The sequence below is a fragment of the Chiloscyllium punctatum genome, chromosome 5 (assembly GCF_047496795.1).
Source record: "Chiloscyllium punctatum isolate Juve2018m chromosome 5, sChiPun1.3, whole genome shotgun sequence".
Lineage (NCBI taxonomy): Eukaryota > Metazoa > Chordata > Chondrichthyes > Orectolobiformes > Hemiscylliidae > Chiloscyllium > Chiloscyllium punctatum.
In genome coordinates this window covers 127,549,124-127,570,539 of record NC_092743.1, presented here as the reverse complement: position 1 = coordinate 127,570,539, position 21,416 = coordinate 127,549,124, and the positions used below count along the sequence as shown (strand labels likewise).

At 42.1% G+C, this 21,416-nt stretch overlaps 1 protein-coding gene across 3 annotated transcripts in view; it reads right to left on the bottom strand.

Moving 5' to 3' along the window:
• Window positions 1-21,416, bottom strand: part of LOC140477418 (lethal(3)malignant brain tumor-like protein 4) — a 293,436-nt gene that overhangs the window by 6,471 nt on the left and 265,549 nt on the right. Inside the window, exons 21-22 of one of the 3 annotated variants that reach the window (XM_072571275.1) lie at window positions 16,989-17,158; window positions 303-365 (exon numbers count right to left, since the gene is read on the bottom strand). In XM_072571275.1, coding sequence (XP_072427376.1) covers window positions 303-365; window positions 16,989-17,158 — 233 coding nt within the window. Of the gene's footprint in view, window positions 1-302; window positions 366-16,988; window positions 17,159-21,416 lie in introns of those variants that run through there. The other 2 variants (XM_072571276.1, XR_011960721.1) reach the window with 2 other exon arrangements.

The following is a 21,416-nucleotide window of genomic DNA, read 5'->3' as shown; positions in this document are numbered from 1 at the left end:
ACTATGGGGAGAAGGCAGGAGAATGGGATTGAGAAACATATCAGCGGAGCAGACTTGATGGGCTGAATGGCTTAATTCTGCTCCTTTATCCTGTGGTCATAAGGTTTACACCATTTTTTTAATAATTAATTCCTTACATTAGAAAGTTAAACAAAAAAGTATCATCCTGGCCCATGCTGGAACTTTGCTTCAGAGTGTTACAATAGCTATGCCTGCTCAATGTACTACATTCTGATCCAAAAATTGTTAGATGATTTATATTCAGTGAAACTCCAAGAGATGGGGGTTACTTTGTTTCTTACCTCTTCCTTAAAGATTTTTGCCTGTTCCTCGCAACCAGGGAGTGTCTGAACAAAGTTTGCGACCTGAAATAACAATAAAGAACCCATTTTGAGATACATGATAGAGATTGGTTTTATACAGCACCGTTCAATGTGCCACAGAAGACTTAGAGTCAATTTGGTAGACTGGTTAGCAAGATTAGATCACACGGAATACAGGGAGAAATAGACATTTGGATACGGAATTGGCTCAGAGGTAGAAGACAGAGGGTGATGATGGAGGGTTGCTTTTCATACTGGAGACCTGTGACCGACGGTGTGCCACAAGGATTGGCACTGGGACCACTGCTTTTAGTCATTTAAATAAATGATTTGGATGTGAACATAAGAGGCATGGTCAGTAAGTTTGCAGATGACACCAAAATTGGAGATGTAGTGAAGAATGTTACCTCTGAGTACAGTGGGATCTTGATCAGATGGGCCAATGGGCTGAGGAGTAGCAGATGAAGTTTAATTTAGATAAGTGTGAGGTGCTACATTTTGGAAAGGCAAATCAGGACAGGACCTGTACACTTAATGGTAAGGTCCTAGGGAATATTACTGAACGAAGAGGCCTTGGAGTGCGGGTTCATATTTCCTTTGAAGTGGAGTTGCAGGTAGACAAGATAGTAAAGGAGGCATTTGGTATGCTTGCCTTTATTGGTCCGTGCATTGAGTACAGGAGTTGGGAGGTCATGTTGCAGTTGAACAGGACATTGGTTAGGCCACTATTGGAATATTGTGTGCAATTCTGGTCTCCTTGCTATAGGAAGGATGTTGTGAAACTTGAAAATGTTCAGAAAAGATTTACAAGGATGTTGCCAGGGTTGGAGTGTTTGAGCTATAGGGAGAAGCTGATTAGACTGGGGCTATTTTCCCTGAAGCGTCAGCTGCTGAAAGGTAACTTTAGAGGATTATGAAATCATGAGGGGCAAGGATAGGGTAAATAGACAAGGTCTTTTCTCCAGGATATGGGAGTCCAAAACTCGAGGGCATAGGTTTAGGGTGAGAGGGGAAAGATATAAAAGGGGCCTAAGGGGTGACTTTTTCATGGAGAGGATGGTGCGTGTATGGAATGAGCTGCTAGAGGAAGTGATGGAGGCGGATACAATTACAAAATTTAAAAGGCATCTGGATGAGTATATGAATAGAAATGGTTTACAGGGATATGGGCCAAATACTGGCAAAATTAATTGAAGATATCTGGCCTGCATGGAGGAGTTGGACCGAAGGGTCTGTTTCCAGTGTTGTACGACTCTATGACTATAAGTCCATTTAAAGTGTAGTGACTGTTGCAATCTAGAAAATGTGGCAGCCAATATATATACAACAAAGACCCACATTGACAAGGGCCATATAATCTGTATTATTTCTGAACACTGGGAAGAAAAAGAAAGTGCTCTTCTTTCTCAAAATCATGCCAAAGATCACTTAAACCCAACAGAGAAGGCAGGCTTGATTTACTACCCCATCCAAAAGATATACGTAATGTAAGTGCAGTATTTTCTCACTGGTGTGTCACCCTAAATTTTATGCTCAAGTGTTTATAGTGGAACGTACTGACAAACCTTCTGGTTCAGAGGCAAAGGTGACACCAAAGAACAACAGCAAACACTCTCAGGAAGAAAGGATATATGTCAGCCTTTGTCTATTCTGGTGCCAGAAAGCCAGCTTGGCAATGTGTGCTGTTAAATAGATATGGCCTTGAATATTGTGCTACCCCCATTGTTCCCGTTGTTTCATAGAGAATGTGCTGAACATGGCATCAGTCTCTGTCCTAATGTGAACTGCAGGTTGACCAATGTTGCTGATAACCCCTGCTAGTTTGGAAAACACCAAAGGCATATAAGTTTCGAGTTGTCCGATTTTAATTGATCCTCCTGTGTGCTTCGGGACCCTGACACTGGGTGAGAAAAGTAATTTCCAAGGTCACACTTGACATTAGCAGGACTGAGTTTTGTTATTTTACTGTAATGGTCTCCTAACTGCCTACTTAATTGCTTACTGTTCAATTAAAGACAGTAGGCAGACTTCTGAAGCTGCTGAACCCATCTATTGCTATCCAAATGAAGGCAGAGATATCAGCTCAATGACCTCTCACGGTCGGGAATTGGCTGTAAGACCTGGCTCTTAGTTGGGCCTTTAATTGTCTAAAATAGCTGCAGTGACTTGGCCGTCAGCCAATCCATGTTGTAGTGAATAATTGGGAAAACATTACTGTGGCAGGACTGTATGCCAATGAATCCTCCTGCTATTTAACTGGAGTATTGATCCCCAGTCCACCAGCTGGAGGCTGGGAAATTCTAACATCTGAGATGATGGTATGGAATAATGGAAAGAGAAGTCATTGCAAGTGCTCCTCTGGCTATAACTTCTAGATAAGAATAAATCAGAGTACAGTCACACCCAATTTTTCAAAATAACTCAGCACCAGCAGCTGTTTTCATCAAAGTAGACAAATTGCCCAGCTAGATCTTTAAACCGATGTGGGCGAGTGAAAATCAACTTTATTTGTGTGGAAAAAAAATTGGAGTTTTTTTTATTATTTGTCTCAGACCAGTTTAAGTACAATAAAAAAAACATTTAAAGCTCAAGAAAACCTGGCTGTTTGATTTTTGCCCTCATAGTATGTATACCCTTAGCAAAAAGCCTGTTGTGGTCAATTAAGGGGTGGGGAAAGAAAGGAACTATTCAACCCTACCTCATTTTGGTTATAACATAAACTTACTAAGGATATTTGCCTTCCCTAAAAGCATGGCTCCAGTTCTGGACCTGCCAAAGGTGATTCATGTTAGTTCAAAAATGTTAACTATTATAATACACTAGAAACCTCTGCCTATATCTTTTGAATTCACATACAAACAACATAAATCGAAAGTGCTTTATTACCAGTTGACACTAGCCTCCTACAATTATAGGATCTGCTTTGCAAAGTCAGAATGTTTCAGTCAGGCCATGATGTTCATTTCATTTGGAGGCTGAGCTAGAACTTTTGCAATTTTCAAAAGTCTGTAAAAAGCAAAGAACCAGCATGCCCCACATCGCAATGGTTTCTGGCAATTTTCTACCATTTCTTTCTTTATAGCAGATCAGCAGAGTCCAAGGAATTCCAGTCCAAGTATCTTTTCAATTTTTTAAAAACTAAAGCATCTGGTTGTCTACTGATAGCAGTTTGGCATTTGATGTTAGTAGCCGGTTCACTCAAGTTTTTAACCTTCAGGCGTCAATGTTTGAATCAACAACAACTTAAATTTATACTTTAATGTAATGAAATGTCCCAACACATTTTGCAATGAGTATTATAAAACAAAGCCACAGAAGATGATATTTGGTCAGATTACAGTCAGGTTGATCAATGAGCTGTCTTAAAGGAGGAACAGGTGGTGATGTATCGGAGGGTCTTCCAGGGCTTTGAGCTAAGGAAATTAAAGGCACAACCACAAATCATTTTAGTAATTCAAACTGGAGATACACCAGAGGACAGAATCGGATGACAGCAGATATTTCAACAATATTCTGGGGCTGTAGGCTGTAACTGAGGTCAAATAGTGAGCTCCTGGAGGAGAATGTGGATTTTAAAATTAAGACACGTGTTGACCAGCACCCTGTCGTAGATGTCAACAAAATCAGAGATGACAGGGGATGGGACTTGCTGAGAGTTCAAATACGGCCAGAAGTTTTGGATGACTTCCAGTTTACAGACAATAGTTTATGGAAGACTAACCAGGATTAGAGTAGTTGTGTTGAGAGTTAGTAAATGCATAATTGAGAGTTTTATCAGCAAATGACCTAAAGGTGAAGGTGGGTAATGTTATGATGGTGGAAATAAGTGGGTTTAGTGTTGGCATGAGTGTGAGATCAGTCATTTATCTGGGATCAACTGTGACACCAGAATTGTGAAACTTAATAAGTTCCCAGGGAGAGGGATGAAATCAGTGGCTAGGAAATGGAATTTAGAAGAAGTATTGAAAATGGATTTCATTTTCCTGATATTTAGTTGGAACTAATGGCTGTTCAACAGATATTGGATGCCAAAGATAAGCAGCCTGATAATTTAACAACAACAGCAGCGGCAGTGGGACATAAAGCTGACCATTATCACTGCCTATAAAAAGATTAATGTCTGCCTTTGGATCATGCTACTGAAGCTAAGATGTAGATTGGATTCTTATGGGACTGTACAGTAAACAGCACTGGGAAGGAAGTTATACCCTGGATACAATTAGACAGACAAGAATGGAACCAGGTGACTGCTGCCCTGCCCAGTGAATGATGGTGGAGAGGTATTTGAGGGGCAAGTTTGACCGAAGCATCTATTGCTGTGCTACATGACTCTATAAATCTTTCCCCTCTCACCTTCAACCTATGTCCTCTAGTTTTGGACTCCCCCACCCTAAGAAAAAGCCCTTGACTACCTCATCCTATCCATGCCCCTCATGTTTTTATAAACCTCTATAAAGTCATTCCTCAACCTCTGATGTTCCAGGGTAAAAAGCTTTCCCTTTAACTCAAACCCTCCAGTCCAAGTAGCATCCTTGTAAATCTTTTCTGCACCTTCTCAAATTTAACACCATCCTTCCTGGAGAAAATGAGGACTGCAGATGCTGGAGATCAGAGACAAAAAGTGTGGCGCTAGAAAAACACAGCAGGTAAGGCAGCATCCAAGGAGCAGGAGAATCGACATTTTGAGTATAAGCTTTTCCTGATGAAGAGACATTCCTGATAAAGAGCATATGCTTGAAACGACGACTCTCCTGCTTCTCGGATACTGCCAGACCGGCTGTGCTTTTCCAGCACCACACATTTTGAATCCTTTCTATAGAAGGGCAACCAGAATTGTATGCAGTATTCTAAATGTGGCTTCCCCAATGCCCTGGGCAGCCCCAATATGACGTCCTAACATCCCATACTCAATGTTCTGACCAATGGAGGCAAACATGTCAAATGCCTTTTTCACCCTGTCTGCCTGCAACTCCACTTTAATATTGTCCCATCAATTCACACTCAATCATCAATGATGAAAGATGTTGTCAACATTTTAAACAGCAATAAGTTGCTCACTGATGCTGGGTTTGGGTTCCACTGGGTCACTCAACTCCTGCCTTATGACAGTCTTGGGCTAAGAATGGACAAAACAGCTTGGTTCAAGAGGTGAGTTGAGAATAAAATCAAGGTGTCCTAGCAAAATTGGAGTCAAAGAGAATCATAGATAAGTCTCCACTCTTTAGACCATGCCTCCTATAATGAAGGATGGTGTGCTTGGCCAATTATTTCAATCCCAGGACATTTCTGCAGGAATTTTTCAGGATAGTGTCCTGGGGCAAACAGCTGTTTCATCAATATCCTTCCTCCGTCATACGATCAGATACAAGTTAAGGATGCTCATCAGATACTGAAGCAATCTATGTTCGTATGCAGTAAAACCTGGACAACTTTCAGAGTCGAAGAGTGTGGTGCTGGAAAAGCACAGCCGGTCAAGCAGCACCCAAGCAGCAGGAGAATCAATGTTTCAGGCATATCTCCTTCAGCAGGAATTCCACACTCTTCGACTCTGATCTCCAGCATCTGCAGTTCTTACTTTCTCCCTGGACAGCAGAAAATAATGTTTGCCCCTCACAAGTGGCAAGGGAAGAACTATCTGCAGTAACAAAGAATCTAATAATCTCTTTCCTTAACATTCAACAACACAAGCATTTCTTAAACCCCACCATCGGCATTCTAGTGTTACCAATGACCTGAAATTTAATGTGACTAGTCATATAAGAGTTATAGCCAAAGAAAGCATTGGAAAATGTGACCCTCACATCCATGAACTAATATTAACATTAGTTAATATTAATTAAAACATTCCGGGCAGCAGTGGGAGTAGCCTTGATATAGTCACCATCGTTCTGCTCCTCAGGTTCATCCACAGATTATGTCTGCTCTGCACCTTGTCCCTACTGTAGCTTCAGTCCTCACAGCACATCACAATGTGACCTTCCTGGACATCTTGGTCATCCTGGTTAGTATGTGCTGAATGGTATCTTTGATCTATCTAGGAATCTGACAAGTACCTTGAGTATGCCAAACACTTGGTCAATGATACATCTTTCACCTGGCTGTCTAAGAAGCTGCAGATCGCTTCACCAATGGAAGCAACTTTATGATCCCCATGGAAGTTTGGCTCTGCCTGTATACCCTGTTTTACAGGTGCTGCCCCCTACCCCAATGTGTGTTTGGTCAACAGTAAGCTGTTACTGTCAGTACTGATTGTATTGCTTTTCATCTGAGGTCCAACCCAAGACACATAAAGCATTGTCCAGCATGACCTGATTCACAAAGAGAAGTAAGTAAACTTTCAGCAAAAGAACTGGGAACAAACCCTCTTTCATGAGTAAGAAAGAAAGCAGCTATGAACACTGAGTGACTATTGGTATTTGAAAGACTTTTAATCAACTTTGTTAATTGTCTTTGTATGCTCAGTTTGACTTCAATGATGAGTTTCATGAAGCTCAGGAAATCAACTGGAAACGCCATTTACTTCACAGGGATTGCAGGCAATCAGTTTAACCCTCCTGAATTGATCAACTACTTTGCTGGGTTGGAGAAGGTTTCCAAAAGTATTTGCATTTTGCAAACCAGAACATCTTACCCACAGCTAATCTCAGTACTCCTCCATATTAATATTCTCACCCAAGTCACTGGGGACAACTGGAGGATGAGGCATTCATTCTAAGTCAATTTCCATTTCAATATTTACCACTGTTTTCCTTCCGTATTACCACCTACCATGTGCTGGCTCAGCAAGTGATGGATAGTAGCAAATCCACCAGGACTTCAGGCATCATTTGCCTGTGGCAGATGAAGAACAAGCAAGCACTGGCAGTCCAAATAAGGGGGAATCCCCAGGGAAATCCATGCATTTCCTCTGCAATTATATCCAGGAATATAACTTGTAGCATCAGAAAACTTATATAGAGTTTCTAATGACCAAAGCTATGTTTGAGTGGATGTCACTGTCTTCTGATATATTCAGTAACATGTCTGCTTTAACTGTCATTCCTGGTCCTTGCATGTATATATGGCAAATATTTACAGTAGTCCTACGTGTTTGAATACATTACAGAATCTCTCTACAGTATGTACTTTGATTTGCACAGAGCATGTATTAGTTTCCTCAGACTTTATTGCTTCACTTGCTATTTTAAAGAAGACACTATCCCATGTGACACCTTCTGCAATTTCAAACTAGACTGTCATTTGCACTTTGTCACTATATTTTAGTTTGCTGCAAAGTAGCCCTTCTAGGGATTTGATAAACTTATTTTATCCATCTTTCTGATGTTATGAAAAAGTAAGTTTTCTTTATGCATAATATTATGCATTTGTCACCCAGGGAGAACATACACGAGTAGTTTATTTTTGAAAGAGTGGAGATAATTGGCCTATAACTTAGTGTGACCAAGTCTTAGGCTGTTATCTCTGGTATAACCACTAAGATATTAATGTAACTTGACAATGTTTGTACAAAGATTCCCAGTGTGACACTAATGAAATTGACAACAGTACCTTCTACAGAAATTGCCATCAGCCAACGATATCATGTAGCAATTGATATATCCCTCATATCTCTTGTCAAAATGTCAACCTAATATCTCAGACTTTTGTGTCATTTGTTAATATTGTAAATGTTTCAGAAAATAACAGGCATCATAGGCTGGATTTTTAAGTTATCAATGTGCTGGAAGCATGGGGTCAGGAGTTTTTGGGAAACCAGAATTAAGATCAGCACATCTATCAGTGTTTTTTCTTATAATCCAGCCAGCGCATTAACACACGATTTCCAGGTTTGCTGAGCAATTTGTATCACATGACATGATGCAATTGCAACTCCACTATTTAGAGGGACACCCTTAAAACAAAATTAAGTAACATGGAAAAAGACACGAGCAGTGTTGCCTTGTAAGGTAGCAGGTCAAAGTTGCATCCCTCTTTGGTGATCCCTACCTGGATGTGGTGCTGGTGACTGAGAAAATTCAGAAGGATTTGCTGTTATCTAATAGTGATAGGAAGAGCAGGCTGAGACAACAAGAAGTTGGAGGTGGCACAACAGGTCAGCAGCAGAAGCATCTGCATGACTCCTGAATAACGTGCATGACATAGTTTCTAAGCAGGACTAGGATGGTGTATTCCTTGCATTTTTTTATGTGTGTATCATTCCAAATGCCTCACTCTCTGTTCTCAAGCCTAGTTCATAATATTACTCCAAACACCAAATTACTTTGCAGGTACATACTGAGTGTCTATGGACGGTCAACTTATTATCGTCACAGATACTCGCTTTCATCTTTATGCAATGTCATGACAATCTCCCACAAATCACTCCAATAAATGCTGGCTGTCCATATGTTCACCATAGCAGATTACTCTCACTTGGTAAGTCTCTTATCTCTTCCCTTGCAGAATAGGAAGCCACAGAATGCTATGGTGAGCGGGAGAACTGCAGGTGAGCTTCAACCAGATGCTGAGTGCAGAGGTAAGGGTACAAGAAATCATTGGAGTTACAAGATGCCTGCTCTCAGATGGGGTAGCTTGATGTTAGAATTACATATCAGAGAGTCACGCAGCAGTCAACAATCACGAGTGACACTCACATCTCATGAATGATTTTTTAAAAAGTCACTGAACAGTGATCATGCAAGTTGATGAGGATGGTTTCAAACTTCCTTGTCTTGAGAGTGTGTATTTATGTATCATCTTACCCACAGAGTCTTCATGCACACACAGCTGCTGCTGTTGCTATTGTTTCCTTACAGCAAGCCATTCCCTCTAAGGGTGAACCATCATGGGATCCACGTAATCCATGCACCAGCTTAGATAGTCACATTTAAGATGCGGCAGGGCCATAGACAATAGGAGCAGTAGCAGACCATTGGCCCACTTAACCTGTTCTGCCATTCAACATGATCACAGCTGAACCTTTATCACAATGCCACACTCCCACCCTCTCCTTTTAGATTCTAGAAATCCATTTCTTTCATAAATATATTCAGTGACTTCAACTGTTCAGCCATCTGTGGTAGAGAATTTGCTACCTTCTCAATGAAGACATTTCTTCTCATCTCAGTAGTCTTGTTCAGGGCGGAGGAAGTCATCATTCCTGCACTGAGCCTACCCAACCGGGTCAGAGTTTTATACATTTTATCAACTTTCAGACCCAATAATTTCACTAGCACTGTTTATTTGACTAAAACTAATTTCCTCCATTTCCTAGTAGACCCTATCTCCTTAGCATTTCTGGAAAATGATTGTGTTTTCTTCTGTAGAGACAGGACAAAAGTCACTGTTTTATTGCTCTGCCATTTCCATGTTCTTCACTATAATTACTCCATTTCAGATGGTAAGGGGCCTGCATTTATCTTCAATAATCATTTTCTTTTTACATGCTTTTAGTAGCGTTTACAGTCCATGTTTATGTTTTTTGCAAGTTTACTCTCATACACATTTTCCTCCTCTTAATCAACATCTTGGTCCTCCTATGCGGAGTTTTAAACAGTTCTCAGTTTGCAGGCTGGCTACTTTCTTTATGACTAATACTTGTAGGTACTGTCAAGAGAGTGCAGAGATGATTCAGTGTGACATGGACAAGTTGAGTGAGTGGGCAAATGCTGGCAGATGAAATATAAACATGGATAAATGTAGTTAGAAATCACACAACATCAGGTTATAGTCCAACAGGTTTATTTGGAAGCATTAGGTGATGAAGGAGCTCTGAAAGCTAGTGCTTCCAAATAAACCTGTTGATTTTTAACTTTGTCCACCCCAGTCCAACAGCAACACCTCCAAGTCGTGGATAAGTGTACAATTTGACAGCACAAACCAAAAGTCAGACTATTATCTGAATGACAATAGATTGGGAAAGGGGGTGGTGCCACAAAACCTGGGTGTCCTTGTATGTCAGTTGCTGAAAGTAAGTAGGTAGGTGCATCAGGTAGTGAAGGAGGAAAATGGTATGTTGGCCTTCATTGCAAGAGGATTTGAGTACAAGAACAAGGATGCCTTGCAGCAACTGTACAGGGCCTTAGCGAGACAATATATAGAGTACTATAGGCAGTTTTGGTCTCGTTATCTGAGGAAGCATGTTCTGATTATGGAGGAAGTGCAATGAGGGTTTACCAGATTGATTCCTGGAATGGATGGACTGATGTACGAAGAGAGAGGTTGGATCGATTAGGACTATATTCACTGGAGTTTGGAAGAATGAGAAGAATCTCATAAAAACCTATAAAATTCCAACAGAACTAGACAGGTTAAATGCAGGAATAATGTTCCTGATGGCTGGGGAGTCCAGGCCAGGGATCACAGTCTAAGAGTACGGCGTAGGCCATTTAGCATCCAGAGAGTGTGTTCAGCCTATGGGATTCTCTGCCGCAGAAAGTCATTGAGGCGAAAATATTGGAAGTTTTCAAGAAGATATTGTTCTTAGGACTAAATGGACTAAAGGATATGGGGAGGAAGTGAGAATAGGGTGCCGAGCAGAATGATAAACTATCATCATATTGAATGGCACAGTAGGCCTGAAGGGCCAATTGGCCTACTTTTGTACCTATTTTCTATGTTTCTCTGACTGCTTATTGGATTTAATACTATCTTTAACTTCTTTGTAGCCACAGTTGGGCCACTTTTCCTGCTGTGCTCTTTCACCCAAATGAATCACAAACTGCTGCAATACACACATTCATTCTCTGCACACAGTCATTATGATCCACTATTACGCTTTTTAATGAAGTTAACATTTCTATTGCAGCTAACACATGCCACATACCTTCGTAGTTTCTCTTGTTTGGATTTAGGATCCTATGTTTAGATTAGACCTCCTCAATTTCTAAGGTAAAAACAATGACTGCAGATGCTGAAAACCAAATACTGGATTAGTGGTGCTGGAAGAGCACAGCAGTTCAGGCAGCATCCAACGAGCAGCGAAATCGATGTTTTGGGCAAAAGCCCTTCATCAGGAATAAAGGCAGTGAGCCTGAAGCGTGGAGAGATAAGCTAGAGGAGGGTGGGGGTGGGGAGAAAGTAGCATAGAGTACAATGGGTGAGTGGGGGAGGAGATGAAGGTGATAGGTCAAGGAGGAGAGGATGGAGTGGATAGGTGGAAAAGAAGATAGGCAGGTCGGACAAGTCAAGGAGACAGTTACTGAGATCCTATGTTTAGATTAGACCTCCTCAATTTCTATCCTAATCAGGAATTGCATCATATTATGGCCATTTTTATGCTCAATGTCCTCTCACAAGATTTTTAAAGGTGTTTTCTACCTCATCACTACTGCTTGAAGGCTAAAGACAATTCCCAGTAATGGTTTTCAACCTGAAATCGGCTGAGTGGGCCATGTTCAAACAGTCCCGCGGTACCTTGGAGGAGTATGTCACAGACTTTATTAGCAAGTGTGTGGAGGATAGCATACTGAGGAAGTCAATCTGGGTATTCCCCAACAGGAAAGCCTGGATGAATCAGGACATACAGAACTGCTAAAAACCAGGTGTGAGGCCTACCCACCCAAATATAAGGAATCCAAGTATGACTGTCGCAGAGCCATTAAGACAGCCAAGGACCAATATCAGTCCAAACTAGAGACCCAGACAGACACCCAGTTACTACGGCAAGGACTGAATGACATCACATTCCTCCCAGATCATCTCAATGCCTTCTATGCTCACTTTGAGCAGAATTTCAGAGAAGAGGTAACACCTATTCTGACAAGTCCTGACAAACCTATCCCAGCGGTCACTGCATCAGAGGTCAGATCAGTTTTCCTTTCTGTGAATCCAAGGAAAGCGATGGGAGCAGATGGAGTACTAGGCCGTGCACTCAGAGTATGCGCAGATCAACTGGCAGAGGTCCTCTCGGATATCTTCAACCTCTCCCTACAGCAGGCCACTGTCCCTGCCTGTTTCAAGATCGCCAACATCATCCATGTGCCTAAGAAGGTTCATGCAGCATGTCTTAATGACTACCGCCCAGTGGTCCTAACTTCAGTGGTCATGAAGTGCTTTGAAAGGCTGGTCATAGCATTAATCAATTCCAGCCTCCCCACTACTCTTGACCCACTCCAATTTGCCTATCAGACCAACAGATTCAATTCAGATGCTAAAGCACTTGCCCTTCAATTCTCCTTAGAACATCTTGACACCAAGTGAAGTATGTAAGAATCCTGCTCATTGACTACAATTCAGCTTTCAACACTATTGTCCCCTTGAGACTAATTACTAAACTTAGTGATCTTGGACTAAGCCCACTCCCTGCATTTGGATCCTCAGTTTCCTGACCTACAGGCCACAATCAGTGAAGACTGGGGACAATATTTCATCCTCACTAATACTCAAAACTGGAGCCCCACCAGGGGTGCGTTTTCAGCTGCCTACTGTACTCACTGTATCCCCATGATTGCGTCGCCAAATATCAGACTAATTTCGTTTATAAGTTTGCTGATGACACCACTATACTCGGTTAAATCTCAGATGGCGATGTAACAGACTACAGACGGGAGGTGGAAGACCTGGTAAAATGGTGCACTGAGAACAACCTAGCTCTCAATGCTGGCAAAACCAAGGAACTCATTATTGACTTTCGGCAGGATGCTACTCAAGCCCCCTGCACATGAACAGCCGAGTGGAGAATGTCAAGCTCCTGGGAGTGATCATCCACAACAAGCTTTCTTGGACTCTTCCTGTGGACGCATTGGTTATAAAGGCCCAACAACGTCTCTTAGAGTCATAGAGATATACAGGATGGAAACAGACCCATCAGTCCAACCTGTCCATGCTGACCAGATATCCCAACCCAATCTAGCCCCACCTGTCAGCATCCGGCCCATATCCCTCCAAACCCTTCCTATTCATATACCCATCCAAATGCTCTTCTTCCTCAGGCAGCTGAGAAAATTTGGCATGATGGCGAATACCCTTACCAATGTCTATAGGTGCGCCATCGAGAGCATTCTGTTTGGATGTGTCACTATCTGGTATGGCAACTGTACCATTCAAGATCAGAGACAGTTACAGAGAGTGGTGAACTCGGCCCAGACAATCACAAAGGCCAACCTCCCTTCTAAAGAATCCATCTACCAGGCCCATTGTCAAGGAAAGGCCGCCAGCATTCTCAAAGAACTATCCCACCCTGGTAATGCTTTATCACAACTTCTACATTTGCATCAGCCGGTTTCCAAACAGTTTCTACCCTACTGTTGTTAGAATACTGAATGGACTCACAAACTCTTAGCATTCGCCTGTATTTGATTTGCTGCTGTTTACCTATTACAGGGGAACCTCGATTATCCGAACGTGATGGGTGGGTACTATTTCGTTCAGATAATCGATTATTCAGTTAATTGATTAAATGCCTTTCCGCTGGGGCTTGGAGTTTTTAAAGTCTGGTCCCCGTTCAGGAGACTGCAGCAGTTTACAGCATGTGAGCCCCTGCCCCAATACTGCGCCCCTGCCCCGCCCCCATTCAACACCACCCCCATGCCCAACCCCGTCCAACAGCCCCAGCACCCCACTCCCATCCCATTACAACCCTCTGCCGCTCCCGTCCAACTCTGCCCCACTCCCACGCCCATCCAACTCCGCCCCTTGTGCTCCAACCCCATCCAACACTGCCCCATACCCTGCCCCCCAACCCCATCCAACACCGCCCTATTCTCGCCAAACCCATCCACCCTCGCACCCCGCTCCCTCTCCTGGGCAGCCAGACTGTACACCAACAACAAGACTGCTGCTGCAGCTGCCTTTGTGGGGTAAGTCTCCAAATAGCTAGCGCGTGCGCGCACACACACACACACACACACACACACACACAAAACCTTTTGAGAGGTTCCATGTTTGCCTTGTACAGGACAATGTGGGAGAGATTATCTGGGGGGGGGGGGTTAGGGTACATCCCTGTGTAGAACTCCAGGGAAAGTGTGGGGAGAGAGAGAGGGCGGGAGGTCAGTCATTTGGAGACGGTGCATATTTAATCACTGTAAACAAAAGACACAATCACTGTTGGAATCATTCTTTGATGTAATGTTTCTATCGGGACCTCGAGATCTCCTTCGGATAATCTGATTTTCGGGTAATCGAGGTTCCTCTGTATTAATTTATCTATGCTACTATGTGATCTGTCTGTATTGCTCGCAAGACAAAGCTTTTCACTGTGCCTCGGTACACATGACAATAAGTTCAGTTCAATTCAATTGATACTTCTTATCTCCATTCAGAATAATTCCACATCTGGATTTCCTGTACTAATGTCCTTTTTCACTGTAGGATAGATCTCCTCTTTCACTAACAACACCACCGCACTGCCTTTACTATTTGCCCTCTCCTTCCCTTGGTTGAATACCCTTGGATACAGTTTCTAGAGCTGATTGTCCCACAACCATGCTTCTGTAATTGCAACAATATCATACTTATATATAAGTATTTCTACCATTAATCTATCTATCCTTCTGAAATTGTAGTATGTATTTGGATAGAATACCCTTAGACTTGTCTTACTGATATTTTTATTGTACTTAACCCCAAGACTCCTCCATGGCAATCCTCAACACCAGTGCCTCGCAACACTGTGTACTCAGCCCCCTACTGTACTCCTTTTATGCTGAAGACTGTGTGGCAAAATTCCACCCCAACTCTATTTACAAGTTTGCTGACTCCAACATCATTGAGACAGAGTACAGCAAAGAGATCGAGTACTTAGCAATATGATTTAAAGACAGCAATCTCTCTATCAATGTCAGCAAAATGAAGGAGCTGTTCATTGACTTCAGGAAGTGAAGTGCAGAGCACGCCCCTGAAAGTGTCAACAGAATTGAGGTGGAGATGATTGAGAGCTTCAAGTTCATGGGAGTGATGATCACCAACAATCTGTTCCGGCTTATTCATGTGGACATGCTGGTCAATAAAGCACAACACCGTGGGCGGCACGGTGGCACAGTGGTTAGCACTGCTGCCTCACAGCGCCTGAGACCCGGGTTCAATTCCTGCCTCAGGCGACTGACTGTGTGGAGTTTGCACATTCTCCCCGTGTCTGCGTGGGTTTCCTCCCACAGTCCAAAGATGTGCTACTCAGGTGAATTGGCCATGCTAAATTGCCCGTAATGTTAGGTAAGGGGTAAATGTAGGGGTATGGGTGGGTTGCGCTTCGGCGGGTCGGTGTGGATTTGTTGGGCCGAAGGGCCTGTTTCCACACTGTAATCTAATCTAATCTAAACAGTACCTCTACATCCGCAGGCTAACAAAATTCAACTTGTCAACAAAGACTCTTGCCAATTTTTATAGGTGCACCATAGAAAGAACCTTATCTGGGTGCATCACAGCATAGTATGGCAACTGCTCTTCTAAAGACAACAAGAAACTGTAGACTGTTGTGAACACAGCCCAGATCATCCTGCAAACCAGCCTTCCATCTATACTTTGTCTATACTTCCCATTGTCTCAGGAAAGCAACTAACATAATCAAACGCCTCCCACTCCGGTTAGTTTGAATACACGTATGAATAGATTCAAGAATAGCTTCTTCCCTGTTGTTATCACACTTTTGAACAGACCTCTCAAATATTAGGGTTGATCTTTCTCTCTTCGCACCTTCTCTGTGGCTGTAACACTGTATTCTGCATTCTGTTCTGTTACCTGATGCACTATGTATCATACGATCTGTCTGTAAAGCACACAAAACAACACTTTTCACTGTACCTCAGTGACAACGATAAATCAAATTAAATATACCAGTAAGGTAGATAGCTGGGTTTTGAACTGATGGCTCACAAATCACAAGTGAGGAAGACCTGATAACAGAAAAAATAGCAATGGAAAGTCTGCATCAGAAGGCACAGGAGGCTGAAAGGTCACAACAGGATACAGATCCTGTACCTCTGGCAGGAGATGGAGGATGCAGTTCATTGATGAACAGAGCTTACTGCAGCAATGAATGTGCAATACATTGGCAAGCATTGCAGCCATGATGTGCACGGATTCAGAGACTGGAAGATTTAAACTAAAGCATGAGTGACACAATCTTAATGACATTCTGTGTTGACACCTTCATCCATCAAAGAGTTGCCATGTGGATGTGAATGCAATGGAGGCATTTCAGAGGAGGTTTACTAGACTGATACCTCGAAGGAGTCTATTGCTTCAGGATGATAGGTTAAACAAGCTGGGCTTTTCTCTAATGGAGTTTAAAAAATGAGGAGTGACATGATTGAAGTGTATAAGATTCTGAATAGTCTTCACAAGATGGATGTAGAAAGGATGTTACCCTTTGGGGTCAGTTCAGAACCAGGGGCATGGTTTAAAAGTTAAGGGTTGCCCTTTCAGGACTGAGAGGAGGAGAAATCTTTTCTCTCAGAGGACTGTGCAATTTGAGAACTCACTCTCTTAGAGGTGGGGCCATTAAATATTTTTAAAGAAGAGGTAGATTGATTTTTGCTCAACAGGCAAATCAAAGATTATTAGAGCAGATGGGAAGTTAAAATCTGAAACCCAAATAGATAAGCCATGATATTATTGAATGGTTGAACAGGTTCAAGAGACCAAATGGTCCACTCCTGCTCCTCTTTCACATGCTTGTATATTTTTGGTGATAGTGAGGAAATAAGGCATGATTTTTCTGCCAGCTTCATTTGCAAAGCTCTGTACCTCATCAATGCTCCATTTGGACACCTTGCTGGCTTGGAAGTTCACCACTCCAGGCAGTAGTTTGCAATGCTGCTCCCAGCAAAGTGGGAGGTCACGAACTGGGTGAGCAGACATGGCTGACATGAAGACAGACTGGTGGAGAGCTTGTTGCATGCTGTCAACTGAAAGATCTAGAAAAGAAAAGCAAGAAGGAGTTACTTACTTTTCCAGAAGCGTTTCTTTCCCATTTGACTTTGAACATGACTTTTTTGCTGCGACATTATTTTGAGAAAAAATTAGTTTAGTTCTAGGCTTGTTTTTGTAATCATGTGGGGGCTTGCCACATCATTGGTAAAAATTCATTTCAAATCTTTGACCTCTCATTAACTGAAGAGAAATAATTTAGAGAATGGGTCATTGGATGTAATAATGAAGCAGTGAATTTTTATGATCAACTGCCTGGAAGGAAAGAAAACTCATTAGATGCTGATCAGCTGAGTAATATTGTTTCCACATGCCTGAGTGAAAACTACAAAGAATCATCGAATCCATACAATGTGGAAGCAGACCATTCCACCACACCAACCCTCCAAAGAGCATCCTACCCAGATCCACACTCCCCTCCCCCCCACCCACTCCTGTAATCCTGTATATCCCGTGGCTAATCCACCTAACCGACATTTCCCAGGGGACCATGGGCAATTCAGCATGGTCAATCCAATCTGCACATTGTTGGACTGTGGGAGGAAAGCAGAGCACCTGGAGGAAACCCATGCAGACATGGGAAGCATGTGCAAATTCTACACAGACAGTCACTCGAGGGTGGAATTGAACCCAGGTCCCCACTGCACTGTGAGGCAGTAGTGCCAACCATTGAGCTGCTCCTGAAAACAATTTAAAAATGTAATATACTTGTGGAAATCAGTCACATGGGCATCTGGGCTTAATTGATAGAACATATTGTGTTGATTTTCAAAATAAACCTTTGCGGAACAGAGTTAACGATTCAGAAATGCTCCTCGACCTGCTGAATAGTTCCAGAGTTTTATTTCTAGCATCAGTATTAGTTTGCCTTCCATACACAGAGCAGATGTTCTGGTGTGTTACTTGGGTAAGCTAGGAGCTGTTTTAGGCTAATTAATGAACGGTGTATCAACAGGGCTTCTAATTTACATCGAAAATAACAAGCTAATGTCTTTGCATAATATTTTGTAAGGCACAGTTCCAAACTGCACAATCGTGTTCATATTTTCTTGCAAATAACGTATCAATGACCTTAATTATTTTTATATGTTTGGTTCCTATTTCAACTTGTCAGACAACATCCAAGAAGCAGGAGAAATCGATGTTTCGGACATAAGTCCTTCATCAGGACAAGTGTCACCAAGTTCCTGATAAAGGGCTTTTGCTCAAAATGTTGATTCTCCTGCTCCTTAGATGCTGTCTGACCTGCTGTGCTTTTCCAGCACCACAGTCTTGACTCTGAGCTCCAGCATCTGCAGTCCTCATTTTCTTGTAATATTTCATCTTGCCTTATCGTTTCTTTAAAAGCACTGGAGTTACAGCCAGAAGTAACTAAGCCATTACAGGCTTATCATAGGTATGTTTGTCCCAGTCTCTTCCTCACCCCATTATTTCATTTTGTCTCCTACTTCTTCTCACACTCTCTTCTTCAGCCTGTAGCCAGTTATCCTTCAACCCTGTTTGACCTGAACATTGTTCTCGATCTTTGCTCCCCATATGCAACATCACAATAAATTGACACTTCTTCACTTTCTAAAACATGTGATTGTTCATTAATCTTCCCTTCTTCATCCTGCTACACCTCATTCTTCTAACAGCCTACTCTACCATCCCTTGCTTCACAGTTGCACCAAACTAATTGAAATGATGCACTCATAAAACAATAACAAATCACATTGGCATGAAGTGGCAAGATACCATCAGTAAGCAGCAACAAAATATAACAAATAATGAAATTCAATATCAGTGGATGAAACATGGGCAGCTGCAAACAAGTACCAATGTAAAGGGAATGAAAAAGAATTGAAACTTAATAGAAATATTGAAAATTATTTTTGGCTGCCATCTCATTTCTCCCTAAAATGACAAGCGTGGTTCTTAAAGTAAAATGCGACATAATGAGGACATAAAACATCCCAAATTTGTAATAAAATTGCTAAACCTAGCCAGATGTCACTAATTGCATTTTGTACTCAGAAATGAATAATTTTTAAAAATTCATTCACAGGATGTGGGCAACACTGAGCCAGCATTTATTACTCTCCCCTTATTACCTAGAGGGCATTTAAGAGTTAACCACATTGCTGTGGGTCTGAAATTACATGTCAGCCAGACCATCTAAGGACATTAGTGAACCAGATGGGTTTTTCCAACAATCAAACAACAGTTTCATGATCATCATTAGACTCTTAACTCCAATTCTTTTTATTGAATTCAAATTCCACCATCTACCATGGCAGGATTCAAACCCAGGTCCCCAGAAAATTAGCTAAGTCTCTCAATTAAGATTCTAGTGATAATACAACTAGGCCATCACCTCCCTACATGACATAGCAATGTTAAGTGTCTGATCTCAATGTTCATATTTGCAGGACATTTGCACTTTCTTTAACATTTTTGTGCCTTGATGAAAGAAAGCAGAGTATATCACTGCTTTTAAATTATTTTGCACGTTCCAGTTCCTTCGATACTGATTGTTGGATATCTATTAGAATGTTTTGGAACATTGTGGTAAAGCAAGATTTTAGTACCATAGAAATATCCAAAACGTGGTTAGAACCTGCACAGTTACTGCCTTTGCTGTTTTTGAATTCATGTGTCACAGGACATCGGAATGCATCTGGAAAAATTAGTGAACAGTGAATTTCACAACTAATCTTGGAGGAACTGGCTTGGGTGAAGTTCACAACGCAAAATCAGATAAGTTAATTGTTGTTTTAAGTCTATCCAAGAGAAAGGCTGTATTAGTGTGTACAGTGGGTTCTTTCTTGATTATATGTTTTTGGAGATGTCTCTTGATTAAACTTAAAATATAAGCCATAGCTATTAATTTAACCTGGGGCAGTGTTTGTAGAGGAATAAGACAGTGTTATTTTCTGGGTCTGTAGATTGTGAAGGAGCAAAAATGGCCTTTGCAGTGATATGTACTTCTTGATGTGGGAGTTTGAAGAGAGTTCAAGGGTTCCTGCAGATTATATCTGCCATAAATGCTGTTGGATGCGAATCTTATCAGATCGAGTGGATCGGTTGGAGAGACAGATAGAAGTGATGAGGAATTTGCAACAGCAACAGTATGTGATGGATGGCAGTTATAGGAAGGGGGGAACAATCTCAGATACAGTCACATAGATGGGTTTACTCCAGGAAGGGTAAGAGAGGTCAGCACCTAGGGCAGGAGTCTTTTATGGATATACCCATTTCAAACAGGTATGCTGTTTTGGAAAATGAAGGGGGTGATGGATTCTCAGGGAAACGTAGCACGAACAGCCAAGTTTCTGGTATTGAGACTGGCTCTAATGCAACGAGGGGTACATCAGCTTCCAAGAGATCAATTATGTTAGGGGATTCTGTAGTCCGAGGAAAGACAGACGTTTCTGTGGCCAGCAGAGAAAAAGCAGAATGGTGTGTTGTTTCCCTGGTGCCAGGATCAAGAATGTCTCAGAGCGGATGCAGAATGTTCTCATTGGGGAGAGGGGCCAGCAAGAGGTCACTGTTCACATTGGAACCAACGGTATAGGAAGGGAAAAGGTTGAGATTCTGAAGGGAGATTACAGAGAGTTAGGTAGAAATTTAAAAAGGAGGTCCTCAATAGTAGTAACATCTGGATTACTCCCAGTGCTACGAGCCAGTGAGGGCAGGAATAGGAAGATAGAGCAGATAAATGCATGGCTGAGAGCTGGTGTATGGGAGAAAGATTCACATTTTTGTGTCATTGGAATCTCTTTTGGGGTAGAAGTAACCTGTACAAGAAGTACGGATTGCACCTAAATTGGAAGGGGACTAATATACTGGCAGGGAAATTAGCTAGAACTGCTTGGGAAGATTTAAACTAGTAAGGTTGGGGGGGTGACCCAGGGAGATAGTGAGGAAAGAGATCAATCTGAGACTGGTACAGCTGAGAACAGAAGTGAATCAAACAGTCAGGGCAGGCAGGGACAAGGTAGGACTAATAAATTAAACTGCATTTATTTCAATGCAAGGGGCCTAACAGGGAAGCCAAATGAACTAAGGGCATGGTTAGGAACATGGGACTGGGATATCATAGCAATTACAGAAACATGGCTCAGGGATGGGCAGGACTGGCAGCTTAATGTTCCAGGATACAAATGCTACAGGAAGGATAGAAAGGGAGGCAAGAGAGGAGGGGGAGTGGCATTTTTGATAAGGGATAGCATTACAGCTGTGCTGAGGGAGGATAACATCCAG